This window comes from Phocoena sinus, chromosome 17 (genome assembly GCF_008692025.1).
Source record: "Phocoena sinus isolate mPhoSin1 chromosome 17, mPhoSin1.pri, whole genome shotgun sequence".
In the NCBI taxonomy this organism is placed as follows: Eukaryota; Metazoa; Chordata; class Mammalia; order Artiodactyla; family Phocoenidae; genus Phocoena; species Phocoena sinus.
This window is the reverse complement of record NC_045779.1, coordinates 38,670,751-38,695,539: the sequence shown is the minus strand read 5'-3', so window position 1 is coordinate 38,695,539 and position 24,789 is coordinate 38,670,751. Positions and strand designations below refer to the sequence as shown.

At 37.5% G+C, this 24,789-nt stretch overlaps 1 protein-coding gene and 1 pseudogene across 4 annotated transcripts in view; both read right to left on the bottom strand.

Moving 5' to 3' along the window:
* Positions 1-24,789, bottom strand: part of DPY19L4 (dpy-19 like 4) — a 63,004-nt gene that overhangs the window by 27,364 nt on the left and 10,851 nt on the right. For all 4 annotated transcript variants that reach the window (XM_032609838.1, XM_032609839.1, XM_032609840.1 and 1 more), the window contains 6 exons: positions 19,400-19,523; positions 16,939-17,029; positions 16,546-16,667; positions 16,286-16,431; positions 7,274-7,397; positions 1,100-1,234 (listed from right to left, as the gene is read on the bottom strand). In XM_032609838.1, coding sequence (XP_032465729.1) covers positions 1,100-1,234; positions 7,274-7,397; positions 16,286-16,431; positions 16,546-16,667; positions 16,939-17,029; positions 19,400-19,462 — 681 coding nt within the window. In that variant the 5' untranslated portion in view covers positions 19,463-19,523. The remainder of the gene's footprint in view (positions 1-1,099; positions 1,235-7,273; positions 7,398-16,285; positions 16,432-16,545; positions 16,668-16,938; positions 17,030-19,399; positions 19,524-24,789) is intronic.
* Positions 1,102-4,758, bottom strand: LOC116742352 (annotated as a pseudogene).

The following is a 24,789-nucleotide window of genomic DNA, read 5'->3' as shown; positions in this document are numbered from 1 at the left end:
TTAACAAGTTAACAACTTTATACTTGGTTAATGATTGTTTATATTAAATTCTCTCTATTGAAATAACCTAAATGTTGGTACTCATCAGAATTCTGGACCATCTGAAGAAAAGGAAGAGAAGAGCGAGAAGATTCCCAAATTTCGGGCTTAGACAACATATTAAATACTTAATACATGTTTATAAATAAAGAAAAAAAGATAAGAGAGGGCAAAAGAGAAAAAGACAAAGAAACAAAGGAACAAAATATTTATGGGAACCTTTACTGCTGACTGAAGTATAAATTGATATAACCATTCTGGGGAAAGGCTTGGTATCTTTAGTTAGATTGAATATGTACACATCCTTTGACTTGTAATTCCACTATATATTCTAGAAAAATCTTGCACTTCTGTGCCAGGTGACATGTATAAAAACGTTATAGCAGCACTGGTCATATGAACAATAAACTGGAAAAAACCTGAAATGTTCATCAGCAATAGAATACATCAGTAAATAAAAATGAATGAAATATAGCTCTGTACATCATCAGGGATGAATCTCAGAAGCAAATCAGGCAAAAGTAAACAATACATTATTTGACAACAATAGTTTTAGGAATACACAGATGGGTGGTAAAAAAAACATAAAGAAAAAGAAGGAAAGGATTAACAAAATTCAGGACAGTTAGCCTCTGATGGGGAGGGAACAGGATGTGACTGAGAAAAAAGGGCTTCTAGTGTTCATATACTCCATATCTTGGCCTGGGTGTTCAAATACTCATATTTTTTCTATACATTGTATATACAGCATGCATATACTCTTTTGTACATTCCTGTATTTCACCTTTTTCTTTTTTAAAAGAAACAGAAAGGGAAGATGGAGAAATGGCTAGAAATAGAGAAGACGCACAGGGGTGACTCTGGTTAAGCAGACCATGTTTAAGGGAATTTCAAAGTGCTTCTAAAAGGACTAGGGGAGAATGACTTTAGCAACCTTTTGAGTAGAAGTATAAATCAGAGCCTATTAAAACATTTCAAATTAAGCTTAAAAGCTAAATACAACCCTATAAAGACATTTATTCTCTAGATTTAAAATCATAATTTTGAAATGCCATAATACCTTTTCACTTTGCTCCAGTGAAAAACTATCTAGCAAGAAGAGAGATATTGCTTGAAGAAACAAGAGATAGTGGCTGTACTCCCACATCATCATAAATGTGTAAGTTGAAGCACTCATCAACAAGTAGCAAAACCTCTAGGGAAAACAAAGAAAGAAACTAAATATCAACAGCTTCATTACTATAAAAATCTATGAGGTTGTTACCTCAAATATTGCAGCTCTGTTACTGGTTCCACTTTAAGGCTATACAATTTTTGAAACTTTGTTTTTAAATCACACAATTATTAAATCCTTACATAAACAATAAGATCTTAAATCAAGCACTCTAGAGAGAAATCAACCACTTGCCCTTCAATGTTCAACATTATACTGAGAACTTCAGGAAGACAAAGAAAAAAAGAAAATTCAGTACAATTTTCTTTCACCCCAAAAGAGATAAAGGAATAAATATTTTTAAATGGTGGCTTTTACTAGACTTGACTGCTCGGCTTTAGTTACAGTGGAAGTAACTCCTTTCACTCTATAATATTTTCACTTCCCTGGTGCTTCATATTTTCCTAAGAGCTTCCATGTGATTAGTCTTATTTATGTCTCAGCCCATTCCACACCCCATGGAAAAAGTCCATTTCTTTTTTCATTTCCTTTCAGCACAGTGTGGCCTTACCTTTTCCCAAAGTTCATACTGTCAACCATATAAAACTCTCAGCTGTTTTCATCTGCTAAAGTGCTAAACACAAGGATTTCACTGCCCTTGCCTGAAATATGCCTGGCTAAAATCTATCCTGTCCTTCCAAATGTCATCTCCCAAGTGATCCCTTAGTGAGAAACCAAGTCTTAGCATATTTCTAGCAACAGTCTCAACTTCTTCTAGGGACCTACCTTTTTATTCCTAATTCCTCCATCAGCCATAGTGTCAAAAGAATTGGTTCTGATAAGAACAATGAAAGGACAGTAAGAGTCAAGTCAAGAAACCCAAGATAAGAACTGTGTTCTCTAAAACTAAATCTTTCAGACTCAGCTGACTATACTCAATGATAAATTCCAGAGTCAGAGATACCTCAGACCATGAGCAGATGTAAGAATTTTTCAGCATCCTGAATAAGCTTAAGACCAGATAACAAACTGAAAGAGATGGAAAAATTCCACTAGTTGATCACATATCAAGGGCAAGGCCCAGAAGGGCTCAGCACTAATAGAATACATAAGCTTCTGCTCCATCTATCACCATAGCTGTAAGAGAAAGTGTTCTGGAAATCTTCTCATGTAGAACAACAGAACTGTAATAACCAGGCCTAAAACCATTATCCTCAGAAAAGCCAGCTCCAGAAATCAGTGAAGGGTCAGATCTAGATTCAGCTTAAGTAACCTACTGGCCACTTAGAGATTACTTTGGGGATGCTAGCGAAAAGCTACAGTATAATGAAACAAACTGCCCATTCCAAAGGTTTATTCTCAAACTACTCTAAGAACACGCAGTGAAAATATGATAGAGGGAATTCCCTGGCGGTCAAGTGGTTAGGACTCGGCGCTTTCACTGGCGCTTTCACCAGGCTGGACCCCTGGTCAGGGAACTAAGATCCCGCATGCCGTGCGGTGCCGCCAAATTTAAAATAATAATAATAATAGGAACACATGTCAAACACAATCTGCAGAATGACCTAAGTTTCTCCTTTCTCTGGACATTTTCAAAATTCTATGCACTCTTGTCTACCCCTTACCTTTCTCACTTCATTTTCAACTATGCCTTTATTGTCAGCTTTTTTATATACATTATTTAAGTAACATTAAATGGGTTTTGGTAATCAACCACAGATATCTCTGGATGGCTCCAGGTAACTGCACAAAAGATCTGAGCTTGGATATCCTGATGCAACTGGGACCATGAGATCTAGTCTCAAGAGTGGAAAGCAAAGTACAAAATATATGATTAAAATATCCATGTTCCTATACTACTACTCAGTAACAAAAAGGAGCAAATTACTGGTACATGCAACATCACTTGGATAGATGTTTATGGCATTAGGCTTTATGAAAAAAGTCAATCTTGAAGGATAACATACTACAGAATTCCATTTACATAACCTTTCAAAGTGAAAAAATTACAGTGACAGAGAACAAATTTATGGTTGCCAGAGGTTAGGGCTGAGGGAAAGATATGACTATTAAGTGGTAACATAAGTGACGTATAGTGTGTGTGTATATATACATACACATCTTGATTATGGTAATGGTTACTTGCAACTACACATGATAAAAATTCATACAATTATACACCCTTCCCCCAGAAAAGGAATGCATGTAAAAAAGTTATAATAAAAAATACATATATATGTTTAGTTTTAATTAGTTCACATGAAGTTGCAAAAACAGTACGAAGAATTCCCATGGGACTTCCCTGGTGGTGTGGTAGTTAAGAATCCACCTGCCAATGCAGGAGACACAAGTTCAATCCCTGGTCTGGGAAGATCCCACATGCCATGGAGCAACTAAGCCCATGTGCCACAACTACTGAGCCTGCGCTCTAGAGCCCGTGAGCCACAACTACTGAGCCGGCGTGCCACAACTACTGAAGCCCGCACGCCTTGAGCCCGTGCTCCATAACAAGAGAAGCCACCGCAATGAGAAGCCGGCACACCGCAATCAAGAGTAGCCCCCTCTCGCCTCAACTAGAGAAAGCCTGTGCACAGCAACAAAGACCCAACACAGCCAAAAAAAAGAATTCCCATGGACTGCCTCACCCAGCTTCCCTCAATGACAATATCTTACACGACCATTATACACTGTCAAAACCAGGAAATTGGGCTTCCCTGGTGGCGCAGTGGTTGAGAGTCCGCCTGCCGATGCAGGGGACACGGGTTCGGCCCCGGTCTGGGAAGATCCCATATGCCGCGGAGCGGCTGGGCCCATGAGCCATGGCCGCTGAGCCTGCGCGTCTGGAGCCTGCGCGTCCGGAGCCTGTGCTCCGCAACGGGAGAGGTCACAACAGTGAGAGGCCCGCGTACCGCACAAAAAAAAAAAAAAAAACAAAAAAAAAAAAACAGTAAATTGTCACTGATACAATACTATGAATTCAGGTACAAACCTTCTTTAGATTTCAACACACACACACATACACACACACACACACACACACACAAAGGCATGTGTGTATAGGGTAAGTTCAAGGGGAAGCAAACATAATTGAAGGATTGGACAGTTTTGCTTTTTATATAGATATATTTTTTGGTTCCTAAGTTTTATTCAAGAACTCATACAAAATATACCAGATAATTGAGCTTTATTCCTTGTCTTCCTCCTCTTCTTCATCTTGATTAATCTGGAAGTAACGCAATTCATAACTTTCTTTGTTGTTAGCAACTACGCATAACCAATCACAGATTATTCTTCTTCAAATATTTTTTGGTGAGATATTTCAAATACCTTTTGGAAAAAGGTACCTCAGAAGTTACAGTAATCTTGCTTTTGCTTCTTTCAATTGTTACAACACCTCCACCAAGATTCCTAGCTTTACTATTCACTTTCTCCCCTGAAGAAACTACTCAAAGTTGGCAGCATCCGTGACTTCATCTTCTACAGAATGGGTATAGTCAAGAGTAAACTTTAGGACCTACTTCTTTTCTTTGTCCACCCTGTGCCATGAGATTTTTAATGGGCACCATGGCAACAGCATAGGCAGAAAGAGCAGTTTTGCTTTTTAAAAAATTGAGTTTTAAGCTGAAGGGTTAAGAATACAGTAAACTTGTTTTTTTTTTTACTACCATGTTTTATAGAATCCTTAATATTGCTACCCCTTTAATATTTTCATAGATATTTTGCTCTTGCTGTGTACTCTTGAATAACAGATGAGTGATTAGTTATAAATAACCAAATAACTGATAAGGACAATTTTCCTCCTTTACCTTAATATGAAGAGAAGAAAAAAGAGAAAGAGGAAGGGAGGGAAGAAGGGAGAATATTATGGGATACTTTCAAAATAGAGAAAAATAATTGTGGTTAAATAAAAAAGGAGAAACAAAATGTAAACTAAAATAGGAGCATAAGCTATTCTTGGATCCCTTCAAAAAGCACCAGGTCCTTGGTAAACAACAGTAAACTGAATGGAAATATACTTTTCACTGTATATCTATCCATTTGCAATGACTGAATTTTTTTTTTACCACCTGTACAATGTAGATGTATTACTTTTTTAAAAATTTATTTATATATATATTTTTGGCTACATTGGGTCTCCGTTGTTGCACACAGGCTTTTTCTCTAGTTGCAGCAAGCAGGGGCTACTCTTTGTTGTGCTGCACAGGCTTCTCATTGTGGATGCTTCTCTTGTTGTGGAGCACGGGCTCTAGGTGTGCAGGCTCCAGTAGTTGTGGTGCGTGGGCTCAGTAGTTGTGGTGCATGGGCTTAGTTGCTCCGCGGCATGTGGGATCTTCCCAGACCAGGGATCAAACCCGTGTCTCCTGCATTGGCAGGCGGATTCTTAACCACTGCACCACCAGGGAATCCCCTGTATTAATTTTTTTTTTTTTTTTTTTTTTTTTTTGCGGTACACGGGCCTCTCACTGTCGTGGCCTCTCCCGTTGCGGAGCACAGGCTCCGGATGCGCAGGCTCAGCGGCCATGGCTCACGGGCCTAGCAGCTCTGCAGCATGTGGGATCTTCCCGGACCGGGGCACGAACCCGTGTCCCCTGCATCGGCAGGCGGACCCTCAACCACTGCGCCACCAGGGAAGCCCCCCTGTATTACTTTTTTAATTAAAAAAAGTTAGAATTTAAAAAACTACTAGAAAGAATACATAACATGGCAATAAAAATAAGTTATTCAGAAAAATATAAAATATAGTATAGAAGGGAAAAAATAAGTTTACATTTCATTCTACCTTTTCCAAAACTCCTTTTAAAATAAATAAGAAAAAAAAAATAAAAATAAATAAATAAGAATAATAGTTTTATTAAAAAGATATTTGAAAAGGAATTCCCTGGCAGTCCAGTGGTTAGAACTCCACGCTTCCACTGCAGGGGGCACGGGTTCGATCCCTGGTCGGGGAACTGAGATCCCACGTGCTGGGCGGTATGGCCAAAAGTAAAATAAAAGAGCTTGTGCTCCGCAACGGGAGAGGCTGCTACGGGAGAGGCCACAACGGTGAGAGGTCCGCGAACCACAAAAAAACAAAACAAAACAAAAAACTGAAGAACTATTCTTTCCTAAGAGACAGCTACACAATCTTACAGGAAAACACTCAAATACTCCCTATTATAGAAAATATTCTTTCTCAGAAAGCTGTTCATACAAAACCAACAAAAGGAAAATTACAAATCTGAAATGTGTTCTTATTATTTTAGATAAGAAAGGAAATACTAGTGTTATAAAAAATGAAATAAAGTTTGCTATGCTCAGGACATCTGACATCACTGAAAGGAAGAAAGAACATTTTTCAGAGATTTCAAAAAGGAACCAAAAGTAAATACAATTTCCTGGCCAACCAGGTCCCTACAGTCCCTTTTTCTAGCCAGGAATTCTTAACCTAAGACAGGCAGACAGACTGTCAAAGGACTGCTACATTTAAGTCAATTTCAGTGTAATTGGTTGCCTTTTATAATCACATTTATTTTATTTTATGCATTTAAAATCATTATTCTGATACAGAGTCTCTAAGCTTCACTTGACTGCTGAAAGGGCCTATGGCAACAACAACAACAGCACAGCACTAAGAATCTAAACTATCCAGGATAGTCTCCTGAAGCTCACTAGCTTACCTACACCTCAGTCACAGAAAACATACGGGCAAACAAAATATGCAGTGCTACCATTGCTGTCCCTTGTAGTCACTCTTTATATCTTCATTAATATTCTTCAACTTGTGATGATTAAAGGCCATCAATGTTCCAGAAGTGAGAGAAACGGTAAAACAACGAGACAGATTAATTTTCAAAATAAGATATTCTTCATATATTTGTCAAGTAACTGCACTAAAACAATATAACATCTCCTTTCTCATAAATATAATTGACTATCAATCAGATTACAGAATAACAGTTATAACAAGACTACCTAACTATATCCTTTACGGTGTAGTTCAGGTTTCACTGAATATAATTTAACTCTTAATATGAATAGCTTTAAAATAATGTACCACATTTGCAATACATCAGAATTGTGACAAATAAATTTGTATCTTACCTCTCCATAAGAATTTAAGTTGCTTTTTAAATAGCCTGTAAGTGCAGCAACTTGGCATGCAAAATATGGTAGTGCCCAGTTTTCTCTTAAAGGAATGGAGTATTCAATTCTTGTCGTATCTACCCTAAAATAAACCACAGATGAACAGCAAAATAGCAAGACATTATATTTGTGTAACACTATACTTTTCAAGGCACTTTCACACACTGTTTTTCTCCGTATCCTGTGAGGTAGGCATGGACAAAGCCACCATTACCTATATAGCATCTTTGAACAAATTAATAGTGTTTCACCCTTACCTTACCTCCCACCCAGGAAGACTTAGTGCTGCTGTGTCTGCTTGATGAATAGATGGGCCTCTGTGAGAAGGTGAAAAAGGCATCCCTGCTCTGGGCAGATACAGCCTCATGCTACAACACACAGCTTGCAGCAGAGTACACTGGAGTTCAGCCCCCCACCCTCCCTAGCCTTAACAAGATGGCTATCCCTCTCTAGAGCACAATGTGCACTACATAACTAGCAGGCCTGGCAGATCCACAGTTCTTATACTAATCCTTATATAAAAGGAATATGAAGTTCAGAGAGGTGATGACTTAATGAAGTCATATAGCTAGTAGGTGATACAACTAGGATTACAATGCATAGCTTCTGATATCTAGTTTAATACTTTTTTCAATCAGCAGGTTACCCAGAATTAACATTACAGTAGTCCTTTATGTGATAGATCCGGAGAGCTTTGAAAATCTCCAGAATCAAACACAATGTCTTTGCAGGCTCCTCCTAAGTTTCTCCTCTATCAGTTTTCATTGAAAGCCTGTTGTCTCCCATGCATATCCTCACACCACAATGGACTCCCTTCCCAACAATAATTAAATCTGGATCTCATAAACCCAATGGCTATTTCCCACACAAAAAACAAAGGTGCTATTGCTTAAAAAACTTCATGAAAATTGCTGCATAATTCTCCTAATGGAGACAAACATTCTTCCGTGTAATTTAGTTCAGTCAAATTGTGGTACAGGGAATTCCCTGGTGGTCCCGTGGTTTGGGACTCCATGCTTTCATTGCCGAGGGTGAGGGTTCAATCCCTGGCTGGGGAACTAGAATCCCACAAGCCACGTGGCATGGCCAAAAAAATTAAATAAATTAAAAAAAAGTTTTTAAATGTGATATAGCCATACAATAGGATACTACTCAGCAATAAAAAGAAATGAACTATTGATACACCCAACATATATGAATCTCAAAATAATTATGCTGAGTGGAGGAAAATAAAAAACCGAAAAAGTATATGCTATATGACTCCATTTATATAAAATTCTAGAAAATGAAAACTAATTTATAGTGACAGAAAGCAGATCACTGGTTTCCTGATCTTTCCTGATTTTCTACAGCAGTAGAGGTGGGGTAAGAAGAGGAAAAAGGGAGAGATTACCAAGGAGCACAATGAAACTTTTGGGTATGATAATGTGTATTATACTGATTTTGTTGATGGTTTCACAAGGGTGTCTAAATGTCTAAAATTATCAACTTCTACATTTTAAATATGTACAAGTTTATTCTATGCCAATTACATCTCAATAAAACTTCTAAAAAGTATTAGAAAATAACTTGTGTTCTATGAATGTATATGTAATTGAATATATATACATAAATTAAAAACATGAAGATAAAATGAAATAAAAGCTGGAAAAAACTTAGTACAGTGTCCAGAACCTAGTAAACAGTATTAGATCTTATCTCTTTTATAACTCTGTAATGAACTATTTTTACTTAACAATATATTATGAGCATCTTTCCATAGTATATATGTCAGTATACTTCAAGAATATTGAATGGTCATGGCACATAACTGTACAGGTTTATCATAATCTAACCAGTTCCTATTGTTATACACTTACATTGTTTCTGGCTTTATCTATTAAAAACGTTTTTTAAAAACAGGAACCAGGGCTTCCCTGGTGGCTCAGTGGTTGAGAGTCCACCTGCCGATGCAGGGGACACGGGTTCGTGCCCCGGTCCAGGAAGATCCCACATGCCGCGGAGGGGCTAGGCCCGTGAGCCATGGCCGCTGAGCCTGCGCATCTGGAGCTTGCGCGTCTGGAGCCTGTGCTCCGCAACGGGAGAGGCCACAACAGTGAGAGGCCCGGGTACCGCAAAAACAACAACAACAACAACAAAAAACCAGGAATCAATGATTTTGTATAGTGATCATTGGTTTCACTGTTAACTTTTAATTCTTTAATCCAATTGGAATTTATTTTACTATGTGTGCAATAAGTATTTCTTTTCCAGATTTGATTGCTGCAATACCATTTAGTGAACATCATGTATTCTAAAGGCCACCTACTTTCATGCAATATTATTTATGAAAAATTGTTGTGAAAGTTAGCTTTCTAAAAGACAAAACAAGATATTCACATGTCGTAAGTCAGGAAGTACGAAGGAGAAGATGTCTATTCTCAAGTCAGGACTCTGCCAACCACTCTATCAGCCTAGAATTGGGAAGGTGAACTTAGCAATCCTCATTCCAAAGACTCACTCACTACCCCTACCCAACACACAGCTTAGTGCAGTGAAACCTATAAAACTCTGCACCAGAAGCACTGTCTGGAGAAGGGATGAAGGAAACCTCTAGTCATTGCAGCAAAAACTGAGTAGGGTCTCTGCCAGTTATTCTCTACACGTGAACACGCAACCTCACGGCCACAGTCCTGAACACTTGTGCTACTCTTGCTCTTCCCCACACCATCCATGCCTGGTGGTAGTGAGAACCAGAAGGCTAATAGTGGAATGTGACAAAATCCAATGAGACTCACTTTTTCTCCCCAGCAGCAGAGTCTAGCAGACAGCAGCACAAACCAGCAATTCAAATAACAACTACTTTTATCAATTTCATCTATGGATGCATTCCCAGAGATCAGCTAACTCTGAGTTTTTGTGTTTTCCTTTTAAACACATCATAGTATAAACATAACCGGAATCACTTGGACGACCACTTTGTAACCCACTACTGCCAAAAAGATTTCAGGACTTCCATGTTTGTGTTAACAATCCAGTTGGTAACACAGCACTACTTCAATTAGCTTAGGCTAATCAGAAAAAAAATACTAAATGATGTATTGCCAGGTAAAAACAGAATGATGTACTGATCACTGTGCTAAAAGAAACAAAAAGAGATTTCATAATGGACTGAACAGAGCAACATGATGAGAAATGAGTCATCTCACGGTACCTAACTGGGTAGGTTTGTCATACACAGAGAGTAGAAATTTGGTGTTAGCAAAATATAATTTTTCACATTAAAGTTTTTAGTTAATATTTTACTGGTTTGTTACTTCATTAGTAAATTGGTTTCAATACATAAGGAGCTTAAAAACATAGTTTAATGCTTTATATTTAAGTAGCATTATCATTCAAATTATTTAAATCAACACACGGAATCCATGATTATTAAGTTTTAAATATATATAACTGAAGTTTGAGAAACATTGATTTAGATTAGATGTGAAAAACAGCTTGGCATGTCAATCCAGTGTATAATGTGTGAAAGCTGAAAAACACCTATGCAATATCAGTATAACTTTTAATGGCTATATGTTCCCTTGCATTGACATATTACAATTTACCTAACCATTCCCTTAAATTTAGGTTGTTTTCTAATTTTTCATATTATTACAAATAATACTATAATAAATAAATTGAAGCAGTGAACTCTTTCCTTCTTTTTTGAATTACTTCCTTAGAATACAATGAAATTCCTGGGAAAAACTGGCATCTAAAATTGAAAAACTTTATACTTCCACAAGCATCCAGAGTATACCAATATCATTATTATAGACCCAGCACCATGTGTTACCATTATTTTTTGTTAACTCTGGGACATGTGCATTCCTTGCATCTTACCCTTTTATGAATCACCGATGTGCACAGTTACCCTTTTTAGGCCAAAGATTAAACTTAGTATAGACTTTTAATCAGATATATTTTCTTCGCTCTTCAAATATAAACATGTGTCCACTGAAAGTGATTCTCAGGGATATATTTGTAGACGAAAAGATCAGTGGGGACCAAGAGCAATTTCTATATTGTTTATACATGAAGACTGGACTCAGGTTAGCCCATTTTGGTGATAGTCTGATCACAGGGAGTCATCTGCCTCTGATTTCCCCCCACTACTATATGCACAGTGCTATTTCCTGAAATTTTCTTGAATTTTCTAATATACCTACATCCTTTAGTTTGAACAAACAGGAGCTATTTTATAATCCTGCTTCCTACTCCTAATATTAAGGAATGAGTATCACAAAACGTCACTAAGAACACAAATAATAATCATAATATAATGGAATGACTAATATCTTTTTGCACTTTTCTAGGCAATCATATATAAACCAAAGCTGATAAATAAAAAGACAGCATACTCTTTCATGGCATTCAAATATATTTTGCAGTATAAAATATATACCAATATGGGACTTCCTTAAGGTCCAGTGGTTAAGACTCAGTGCTTCCACTGCAGGGGGCACGGCTTCAATCCCTGGTGGGCAACTAAGATCCCACATGCCGCACAACCAAAAAAAAAAAAAAAAAAAAGGAAAATATATACAATAACCAATAAAAAATAAACAATGCAAAACAAACACATAAAGAAAAAGCTACTTGCTTAAATGTTTCAATTGCTAAAAGATACACTTTAACAGAATATATCAGATTAATATTTCCACCTAACTCCTGCTCCAGCTACCCAGGATATATTGTATCATTAAACAAGGCAAGTTAATAAGGCAACTGAATTATAATTAAATAAGGCAATTTCCTTACAATTCTCACTAAGATCTTTAAAATAATTTATTTGACAGGGAGTCTTATTATTCTTTAATTGCTGTTATTTTACATGATAAAGTTGCCCTAGTCTTTCTCTTTGAACTTCTGATGAAGAAAGATCTAGGGATTAAATGAAATGAATATTAAAGTTCATTGTAGGTGACAGCCAGCCTCCAAGATGGTTCATAACGGTCCCTGCCTCCTGGTATTAACACCCTGTGTAGCCACTTCCCATGTTGTGCCACGATTAGTCTGCATGACCAACAGAATATGGCAGAGTGATGTCCTATCATTTCTGATATTAGGTTATTAAAGATAGCTGGCTTCCACTATGACACATTCACTCCAGTCTCTCTTGGATCATTCACTCTAAAGGAAGCCAGCAACCAAGCTGTGAGCAGCCCTCTGCAGAGGTCCATGTGATGAGAAACTAAGGCCTTCTAGGCCAACAGCCAGCAAGGAACTGAGGCTTCTTGCAAAAGCCACATGAAGTGAACTAAGTAAAAATGATCCAGGCCAGTCAAGCCTTCAGATGACTGTAGCCCCAACCAACTACTGACTCAACCTCATAAGAAACCCTTAGCTAGAAGCACACAGATAAGCCACTCTGGATTCCTGACCCTCAGAAATTGTGAGAGATGTTTGTTGTTTTAAGCTATTAAGTTTTGGATTGATCTGTTATACATCAATAACTAATGCATCACATAGTCAAGAAAGCAATCCTTTTAGAAGGTCTCTATTTTAAATAATGCTGTATACGAAACACACTTTCACTCTACAAAGCAAGAAATTTCTAGACCTAGTCTATTAGCACTGAAATAAATTCTGTGAGTGTGCTATTAAATTTCTAACAATGAATCCTAATGAAATTTTAGAAGAGTACATGGCAACTTATAATATTCTCTAACGGGCACTTTCTGACTTAACAAGAAGTCATCTATACCCCTGGCATCCACACCAGATTCTCTAATACTACTTTATACTAAAAGGAATCAAAGCTCCAGAGAGAAAAGGCTAATTGCAAATCTTTCATTGGAATACACAAGGTGAGCCTGCTCTTCCTGTTGAGCCAGAAAACAAGACACTTTCAAAGATTAATGAAGATGTGTCAAAAGAACTCGGGAGCCAGTCTGAAAGCACTCCTATCGACCAATGCCGTAAAAATTTAAGCAAGAAAAAGAATAATGATGGTAATGTATTTTAGCCCTATTGAATCAATGAAAATCTCTAAGTACAGAAAGATGCTTAAAAAGGAGAACACCAGAAAATGCTTTTTATCACTGTGTGAAACAGCTATTAAAACAATCTCTTACAAAGAAATTGGTAATTAAAGTGAAATTAAGCATTTGTCCTAACTTTCTAATAATAACTGAATTTAAAGGTAACCAAAGAACCTGGTTAATAAAGAAAAATTCTACTTTTGAAGAATGAAGCTAATGAAAACAGAAAACCCTAATTTTATAAACCCTAAATTAGACAAAGGCTGTCAACTAGAGTTACAACCCCTTGGGTATATTGTTAATGGTGAAAAGGACGTTCATTTGATGCCCCAGAACACCGCACAGATTGTTTTATAGTCATAAGAGAAAACATAATTATTCAATGGAGAGATCAGGACTGTCATCCTTTAAACCAGCAATTTCAGCTTCACTAGGGTTAGGCCAACTAAATACCCTGTAACTTGTAAAGTCACAGAACATGAAAACTACATCATCGACAATATATTCTAACCAAAATGGTTTATCTTGAATCCATCAAGCCTTTAGAGGTATCTTCCAGATTACATAAACACAGAAGACAGAGAGAATAGTTAAATAACACCACAGGGAAGCAATAGGAGAAATCCAGAAGTTGGGACATTCTGTAGGACGACTGACTTGGTCCCTTCAACAAGCCAACTGTCATTAAAAAAAGGGGACTGGGCTTCCCTGATGGCGCAGTGGTTGAGAGTCCGCCTGCCGATGCAGGGGACATGGGTTCGTGCCCCGGACCGGGAAGATCCCACATGCCGCTGAGCGGCTAGGCCCGTGAGCCATGGCCGTCGAGCCTGCGCGTCCAGAGCCTGTGCTCCACAACGGGAGAGGCCACAACAGTGAGAGGCCCACTTACCGCAAAAAAAAAAAAAAAAGGGACTATGTTAGATTTAAAGAGAGTTAAGGAACGTTAACAACCAGATGCAGGGCTTCCCTGGTGGCGCAGTGGTTGAGAGTCCGCCTGCCGATGCAGGGGACGCGGGTTCGTGCCCCGGTCCGGGAAGATCCCACATGCCGCAGAGTGGCTCAGCCTGTGAGCCATGGCCGCTGAGCCTGTGCGTCTGGAGCCTGTGCTCCGCAACGGGAGAGGCCACAGCAGTGAGAGGCCCGCGTACCGCAAAAAAAAAAAAAAAAAAAATCAACAACCAGATGCAATACGTAGTCCTGGATTAAATACTGGTTTGGATAAATCAGCTATAGAGTGTATTTTGGGGTCAACACAAGATATTCTAATATGGGCTGGGTATTAGAAAAGATAAAAAAGTTACTGAATAGAAGGCAGAGGCTTCTAAATAAGGAAAGCAGCATATAAAACAGTAATGTGCAATATATCTCATCTTGGTTAAAAAATATAAACATATATATACATACATAACCACAAATACATACATGTATACACCCACATATTCACAATAGAAAAAGGTCCAAAAGAATATGCACCAAGATATAAACAATACTGAGTGATTTCCAGGTGGTGGGAATGTGAACTTACTATTTATTTTTGCTGGTTTCAAGTTTTTTATGATGTACATGTGTTGCTTTTATAATAATAAAGTTTGGTTCATCCCTGTACTCCCTTTATGAGTTAAGAAGAAATATACTGATAACTCATAAAGCTGGACAGCCATACTTGAAAACTTCTAAGGAATATTTTTAAAATCGTTTACTTCAAACTGTTGCCAGCATGTGACCCTAACCAAAGCCCAGTAAGAGATACAGCCCTAAATCTGAAACTCAGTGTCTTTGAAGTACCATATTTTCATTTGCAGCTGCCAAAAGAAAATGTATAACAGAAGAAAGGTCTCATTTTCTAAAATTTAATCACGTTAAGTGTTATGAGGACAAAGTGCTATGGAGAGGAAGCACTTTCAAAAGCCAAAAAAGGATCATTCAAAAAATAAATTTTTGACACTGACCAATGCCAAGAAAATTTTAGCTCTCCATTTCAAAGAAGTCCCATCCCCTACTCTCTTTGTACTCACTATTAAAGAACTGAGGCTCCTTTAATCACCAAAAGGAATGGATTTATTATTCAAAGCACGCTGTCATAGATTAATATAGTGGTTAACTTAAAACTGATATATCTGATGCCTCTTCCTTCTTTTCATGAAGCTATGTCATCAATTTTAAATAAATGAGGAAAGACATGTATGCCAATGTTGCTATGGTTGAAAATAGAGAGATAGAGGTGGGTGTATTATTTTTCAACTGTTGCATGACAAATGACCACAAATGTAGTGGCTTAAAATAACACAGATTCATTGGCTCACAAACCCAGCACAGTATGGCTGGATTCTCTATTCAGGGTCTCCTTAAGCTAAAATCAAAGCATCAACTGGGGCTGTAGTTCTTATACAGGGCTTGTAGAGTTTTTACAAGCTCACTGGTTGTTGGCAGAATTCATTTCCTCCTCACTTCAATCCAGCAACAAGGCACCAAATCCTTCTCATGCTTCAAATATCTCTGACTTCCCTTCTGTACCAGCTGCAGAAAGCTGCTCACTTTTAGGGGCTCATACGATTAGATCAGGCCCACCAGCTAACCTTCCTACCTTAAGGTCAACTATGCCATATAACCGGGGTCCCTGACCCCCGGGCCACGGACCAGTACTGGTCCACGGCCTGTTAGGAAACTGGGCTGCACAGCAAGAGGTGAGAGGCGGGCAAGCGAGCGATGCTTCACCTGCCCCTCGCATTACTGCATGACCCATCCACCCCACTTCCGTGGAAAAACTGTCTTCAAGGGAAACCTGTCCCTGGTGCCAAAAAGGTGGGGACTGCTGCCGTACAACACAACATAATCACAGGGATGAAATCTCATCATATTCACAGGCAGGAATCAGGGCATGGAAGGCTTGGAGGGGGGAGCCATTTTTAGAACTCTACCACAGTCACAAAAAACTGTAAAACTTAATTAAAAACACCTTTCTTACCTGTTAATAATGAACCATGCAACAGTTAGCATTCCTGCTAGCCAAGTTCCACTCATAAGCCAACTTGTAACAAATAAAGCAGTGACATATATTCCTTGCAATCCAAAAACAATGCCAATATAGAAATATACTGGCTCAATAATCTCCTAATTGGGAAAAAAAAAAAAAAGAGAGAAGGAGATAATAGGATGACAACATATAATCTTGAGGATTCATAAATATGTGAGAAAATAAATATTAAAGTCAAAAGAAACACATACATTGCTACCAGTTGCTTGATATAAAACGCTGGCAATAAGTTCTGGATATAGAGACATTTGCTGCACTGCATTTATAGTCTTCAGAGATACAGTTTTGTTATTGTGTGTCAGTTCGTATACACCTAAAGCCAGAAAAATTTTTCTCCAGATTATTTATTCTGCTTTTACAAGAATTGAACATGTTATTCAGAGGTCATTAAATACTTTATTATCAAGAAGGATCTCAAAATATAATACTCTGTGCCTCATTTTTCCAATTTTTAAATTAACTACAAGGAAGACCAATACCTATATTCTGAGACAAATCTCCACATTCAAGGGCTCCCACATATAAGAACAATGTTTTATTTTAGGAAAATATTGTTACTAAATATACAAATGTAGTTACCATACCTCTTTCAAATGAAGGTGCCTTTAACATATCCTTATAATAAGAATAATAAATGGCACTATCACCCTGAAATGTGATTTCCCGTTCAAGCTCCTAAAAGAAAATGAAATGATTATTTAAATACCAGTGTCTTAAATTTCAACTGCAATCTTTTTCTCTCCTCATACTCCAAATTAATGCTATTTATTTATCCTTTTATTCAAAGACATGTTTGAATCTTCCTTTAACCACTAGTGGCCATATTAATAAGATTAAACTTTTCGATAATCTGGCAATCACTTTAATGAAATACTTAAGGTTTAAACTAGATGGTAACTCGTAAGTTATTTGCCTATTATATATAAGAAAAATCTGGAAGGAAAACCCAAAGTAGTACCATAAGGAGAACAAGAACAGTATAGCAGGAAGTAAAAAATGATGGTTGAGGTGTCAGAAGTCCATAATAAAAATGTAAGTTTAAAAAGAAAGTATTATTTTTCTATTGCTATTCCACTTCCCTAGGTATCCAGAACAGCAAGCCCTTAATTAGGGCTTTCCAAGAGCAGCAGACAACTAACCAGTTCTTTTCAAATGAACTCCCAGAAATGTAATTAAATCTTAAAATTCCTAAAATTAGGCTGTACAGAACCAAGAACATAGGTAGTCAAAAAACACTGAAACCTGTGCTTTTCATGCTGAATCAAACTTTCATAAATCTATAATCTTTTAAAATGAAACATGTTTATTTTCATGCATAATTTTATCAATTAATACAAAAGATATCAGAGCAGTTTCCCCAAAGTTTGATCAACAGAACTTCCTAAGGTATTAATGGGTGTTACCTAAAAAGAGTTAAATAAGCTATGTAAAGGCTGGATTAGAGAAAAATATGAGTTTTTTCATTGCAACTTTTCAGAGTTTCACTATTCATTATGCACTGAGAATCTCTATAAAGTCTTTCCTAGATTTATTTGACCAGTGAACCCTCTTTTTTTCTCATCTAGAGCTTATTAGTCTAAATAAATTTCCTCAAAATTATTTTTTATGAATGGGTACTGATTTTTCTTTCTAAAATTTCAAAGATGTGAACTCTTAATCAGTGCTTCTCAAAGTTAATGTTCATATAAAACTTCTAGAGATCTTATTCAAACATAGGTTCTGATTCTAAAGTGTGGCCTGAGAATCTGCAATTCTGAAAAAGCTCCCAGATGATGCCAATGCTCCTGGCTCATCACAATGCTCTTCATGAATGTCTTCTAGATTTTTAAACCTTATTGTTCTCAATTCTGCCTACATAACAGAATCACATGGAAAGATTTTGTGCAATATTGACCCAGACACTCGCCCCACCCCACCTAAGAATCTGTGAGGGAAGTTATTTTTTAAATCATCCCAGATTTTTCTATTGTACATCCAGTGTTGAGAACAACTAATACTTAATCTTCATAACATTTTCAAGGAAATAGGCTATACAAAATCCTTGGTCAAATCAATACAGGTGAGTAATTATTCAGTTAAATGTTTTGGTGGTGTTAGATAAATCAATGGCTTAAAAACATTTAGTCAGCTTGACTATTCGCTCAAAAATAAGAACAACAACAAAAAAGAGTTTGGGCTAAAACAAAAATAAAAAAACTTTAGAGTCAAGTGGTAACACCACGAACTTGGCCAATGTATATTATTACAGGTATACCTGATTGCGAAGGTAAGTCTGAAAACAAACTTATTCAAAGGCCAAACGAATTATGAATATAACTATAGTGAGTAGAGTCTGTGATTAACACGATTTAAAACCAAACATTAAACATACTAATATGAGGCAACATTTTAATAAATACTGTTATGTCTGCTAATCATTTTCAGCACTTCAAAACATTCTAATCTAAAAATTAAAATATTTTGATGCTGAAACTGCCACAGACTGTTTCTTAAATGTAAACTACCAAAACTACGAAAAAGCTGACTAAACTTCATAACATTTCACTGTCATCAAAAGTCCCGATAAATCAATTGCATGAAGGAAAGCCCCCTCATAATTTCTGTTCTACCACCTTGAAATACATGCTATTAAATTTTTCAAGGTTGATACTGTGACTCAAGACAGCTTCTATACCATTTTGTTCCTACTGGCTTACAGCATAACATTAAGCACTTCTCGGGCTTCCCTGGTGGCACAGTGGTTGAGAGACCGCCTGCCGATGCAGGGGACACGGGTTCATGCCCCGGTCCGGAAGGATCCCACATGCCGCGGAGCGGCTGGGCCCGTGAGCCATGGCCGCTGAGCCTGCGCGTCCGGAGCCTGTGCTCCAAAACGAGAGAGGCCACGGCAACGAGAGGCCTGCGTACCAATAAAAAAAAATAAAAAAAAAAAGAAAGCACGTGTCATACTTATCATGCATGTTTTGGCTCCCTGAAAACACATTATTTAAATTAACATTAAATATTAAAACAAACGTTCATATGCTCAAAATTCTTTCTTCTTACCTGCCTGTTGGAAAACCAGAATTTCCGTTCATGGTACGCTGATAAATAGAGAGCATACATCATACCACTAGTAACTGCTGCAAGACAGCCAATGAATATCTTTGCAAAGCGCTGAATAATATATCTGAAAAAACCATATTAAAAGTAATCAGTTGTGGATGATATTTATGTTTATGGACTTCTATAAAAAGAAAAAAGTAATCAAAGGTTGTATGTATCCTGATATGTGACAAAAATGGCATTCTAACTGTGGTCTTCCTCCCCAAAACCCATAATCCCAGTCTAATCATTAGAAAAACAGCAAATTCCAAGGGAGGGGCATCCTACAATATATCTGGCCAGTACTCCTCAAAACTGTCAAGGTCATCAAAAACAAGGAAAGTCTGAGAAACTGTCACAGCCAACAGAAGTCTAAGGAGACATGATAACTGTATGTAATGTGGTATCCTGGATGTGATCCTGGAACAGAAAAGGACATTAGATAAACACTAAGGAAATATGAATAAAGTATGGACTTTAGTTAAAAATAATGTATCAATATTAGTTCATTAATTGTAACAAATGTACCATACTAATATAAAATGTTAATAATAGGGAAAATTCTGTGAGGGGGGCATGTAAAATGGGAACTCTGTACTATACTGTCTGCTCAATTCTTCTATAAATTTAAAATTAAAGTCTATTAACTTAAAAAAGGAATAAAAGGAACATACTACCGAATATCTAGAGAAAAAAAACAGGTTCATTCAGAATTACTAGTTATTTTTTTCCTTATCAAGAAATGTTTTTATTGAGGAATAGTTTACATACTATAAATTACATACAGCTCTTTAAATTGTACAATTCAATGACTTTTGATGATTATGTATTTAAAACATCATATACAACATCATATACAAAGTATTCACATATATATGTAAATAATTTTTTAAAAATTATTTATTTTTTGGTTGTGTTGGGTCTTCGTTGCAACACGCAGGCTTTCTCTAGTTGCGGCGAGCAGGGGCTACTCTTTGTTGTGGTGTGCGGGCTTCTCACTGCGGTGGCTTCTCTTGTTGTGGAGCATGGGCTCTAGGCGCGTGGGCTTCAGTAGTTGTGGCACACGGGCTCTAGAGCGCAGGGTCAGTAGTTGCGGCGCACAGGCTTAGTTGCTCCGCAGCATGTGGGATCTTCCCAGACCAGGACTTGAACCCGTGTCCCCTGCATTGGCAGGCGGATTCTTAACCATTGCGCCCCCAGGGAAGCCCCTATGTAAATACTTTTTGACAAAAACAAAAAACACATTTGAATTTTGAACACACAGGATGATTTAGTCCTGTTATAGCTATTTACTACAATTCAGTATAATAATAACAAATACTATATGATTTCACTTATATGTGGAATCTAAAAAACAAAACAAATGAACAAACATAACAAAACAGAAACAGTGTCATAGATACAGAGAACAAACAGGTGGTTGCCAAAGAGCAGAGAGGTGGGGGGAGGAGAGAAATAGGTGAGGGAGTTAAGAGGTACAAACTTCCAGTTGCAAAATAAATGAATCACAGGTATGAAATGTACAGTGTGAGGAATACAGTCAATAATTATAGTGACAGATGACAACCTGACTTACGGTGGTGATCATTTTGAAATCTACAGAAATAGCAAATCACTATGTTGTGTAACAGGAACTAACATAGTACTGTAGCTCAATTATACCTCAAAAACAAACAAGCTCATAGAGAAAAAGATCAGACTTGTGGTTACCAGAGGTGAGGGGTGAGAGAGAGGGAACTGAATGAAGGCAGTCAAAACGTACAAACTTCCAGCTGTAAGATAAATAAGTACTAAGGATATAATATACAACATGATAAATATAATTAACACTGCTATATGTTACATATGAAAATTGTTAAGAAAGTAAAATCTTAAGAGTTCTCATCACAAGGAAAAAAATGTTTTTCTATTTCTTTAATTTTGTATCTATACAAGGTGTTCACTAAACTTTTGTGATAATCATTTCATGACGTATGCAAGTCAAATCATTATGCTTATACAGTGCTGTATGTCAATTATATCTCAATAAAACATAGGGGAAAAAAAGATTCAGTAAATTAAGCCCAGGCCTAAAGGCCCAAAGCCCAGTGTTACGTTTATAAATGACTGAGAGGTTTATAAAACAAACTGGTCGACTTATTAACTTAGCTATTTTCAAAACATTATTCAATAATATTAATTTGTATAGTATACCAGGACATTAAATAGAATAACTAGCTAATCACTAAATTAATAAGAATTATATTCAAAGTGCTTGAAAGACACTACCCAATAAATCAAACATTAGAATCAGGGAATTCCCTGGAAGTCCAATGGTTAGGACTCTGCGCTTTCACTGCCAAGGGAGCGGATTCAATCCCTGGTCAGGGAACTAAGATCCCACAAGCCTTCGGTGCAGTCAAAATATAAAAATAAATAAATAAACAAAATAAAAATTAAAAAAAAATCAGCATGACACAATTGCTTTAAAATTACTGCTTTCCAACTGAAAAAGGATTAATCTCCAAAATATACAAGCAGCTCATGCAGCTCAATATCAAAAAAACAAACAACCCAATCCAAAAATGGGCAGAAGACCTAAATAGACATTTCTCAAAAGAAGATATACAGACTGCCAACAAACACATTAAAGGATGCTCAACACCACCAATCATTATAGAAATGAAAATCAAAACTACAATGAGGTATCACCTCACATGGGTCACAATGGCCATCATCAAAAAAAATCTACAAACAGTAAATGCTGGAGAGGGTGTGGAGAAAAGGGAACCCTCCTGCACTGCTGGTGGGAATGTAAATTGATACAATCACTATGGAAAACAGTATGGAGGTTCCTTAAAAAACTAAAAATAGAACTACCATATGACCCAGCAATCCCACTACTGGGCATATACCCTGAGAAAACCATAATTCAAAAAGAGTCATATGCCACAATGTTCATTGCAGCTCTATTTACAATAGCCAAGACATGGGAGCAACCTAAGTGTCCACTGACAGATGAATGGATAAAGAAGATGTGGCACATATATATAGTGGAATATTACTCAGCCATAAAAAGAAATGAAACTGAGTTATTTGTAGTGAGGTGGATGGACCTAGAAACTGTCATACAGAGTGAAGTAAGTCAGAAAGAGTAAAACAAATACCGTACACTAACACATATATATGGAATGTAAAAAAAAAAAAGGTTCTGAAGAACCCAGGGGCAGGACAGGAATAAAGATGCAGATGTAGAGAATGGACTTGAGGACATGGGGAGGGGGGAAAGGTAAGCTAGGATGAAGTGAGAGAGTGGCATGGACATATATACACTACCAAGTGTAAAATAGATAGCTAGTGGGAAGCAGCCGCATAGCACAGGGAGATCAGCTCAGTACTTTGTGACCACCTAGAGGGGTGGGATAGGGAGAGTGGGAGGGAGACGCAAGAGAGAGGGGATATGGGGATATATGTGTACATATAGCTGATTCACTTTGTTATACAGCAGAAACTAACACAACATTGTAAAGCAATTATACTCCAATAAAGATGTTAAATAAATAAATAAATAAATAAATAAAATCACTGCTTCCAATAGTATGTGTAAAGCATTTGGCCTGGCACATAGTAAGAGATCAGTAAATACTATCAATAGGCATTATTATTGGGCTACAGAAGCATACTTGTAAAAATATATGACAGATGGGCTTCCCTGGTGGCGCAGTGGTTGAGAGTCCGCCTGCCAATGTAGGGGACACGGGTTCGTGCCCGGGTCCAGGAAGATCCCACATGCGGCGGAGAGGCTGAGCCCGTGACCCATGGCCGCTGAGCCTGCGAGCCATGGCCGCTGAGCCTGCGCGTCCGGAGCCTGTGCTCCGCAACGGGAGAGGTCACGACAGTGAGAGGCCCGCGTACCGCAAAAAAAAAAAAAAAAAAAGACAGTTAATTAAAGCAATGTTGACACAATGTAAACTATAAACAGACTAATAAAAAAACTTACCTACCATGGCAATTTGGTAAAAGTGCTACAAAGTTTCTAAATATGTACCTTTTTCTGTTTTTTTTTTAAAATTAAGTCTTGGACAATGACAAATTAATCCTAATTATCAAGGGCTATTACAAAAAATATATTCAACCAAATCTTATATATAAATGCCTTACCTTAGCGCTATTTTGTTTATGAAAGATTTTGTAAAGAGTCAAAGCTGGAATCAAGCTATCAGTGTTTGGTATAAGTGTATATATTTTAGAGAAAATAAAGAGCTCTGGGCCCTGGAAATTATTTATTAAAAAATTATCACGGGGGCTTCCCTGGTGGCACAGTGGTTGAGAGTCCACCTGCCGATGCAGGGGACACGGGTTCGTGCCCCAGTCCGGGAAGATCCCACATGCCACAAAGAGGCTGAGTCTGCGCGTCCAGAGCCTGCGTGTCCGGAGCCTGTGCTCTGTAACGCGAGAGGCCACAGCAAGTGAGAGGCCCACGTACCACAAAAAAAAAAAAAAAATATCACGGGGGACTTCCCTGGTGGCACAGTGGTTAAGAACCTGTCCGCCAATGCAGGGGACATGGGTTCGATCCCTGGTCTGGGAAGATCCCACATGCTGCAGAGCAACTAAGCCTGCATGCCACGACTACTGAGCCTGCGAGCCGCAACTACTAAAGCCCGCGCACCTAGAGCCCGTGCTCCTCAACAAGAGAAGCCACCACAATGAGAAGCTCATGCACCACAACGAAGTATAGCCCCCGCTCGCCGCAACTAGAGAAAGCCCGCGTGTAGCAACGAAGATCCAATGCAGCCAAAAATAAATAAATAATAAGTAAATTTATATAAAAAAATTATCATGGGCCTGGTGGCCTAGTGGTTAGGATTCCAGGCTTTCACTGCCATGGCTCAACCAGCATTCAATCCCCGGTCGGGGAACTGAGATCCGGCAAGCCACGCAGCCAAAAGAAAAAAAAAAATTGTAGGATTCAATTTCACAAAAAGTAAAAAAAAGAAAAGAAAAAGTATAAATACATTGAAAAAAATATAAGCAGTACTTGCCAAAATTTTAAGAATAGCTATTATCTACTGGAATTATGCATATATTTTTATTATACTTATCTCTATTTTCACATTTTCTACCCTAAAAGTACATTTTTGTAATCAGGGGAAAATACTATTTTATAGGAGCTATCTCTAAATTGTTTAAACACCTTTCTTATACTGTATTTTCCAAAACGTTTTAAATGATCACTCTTATTAGTCAGCTTTGCTGTAGTAAAAAAGTGACCCCCATATTACTAGTGGCTTACAGAACATATATTTAATTCTCATTCATGTTACTGTGGGTTTTGGGTCAGCAGTCACTCTCCACTCAATTCCAGACTT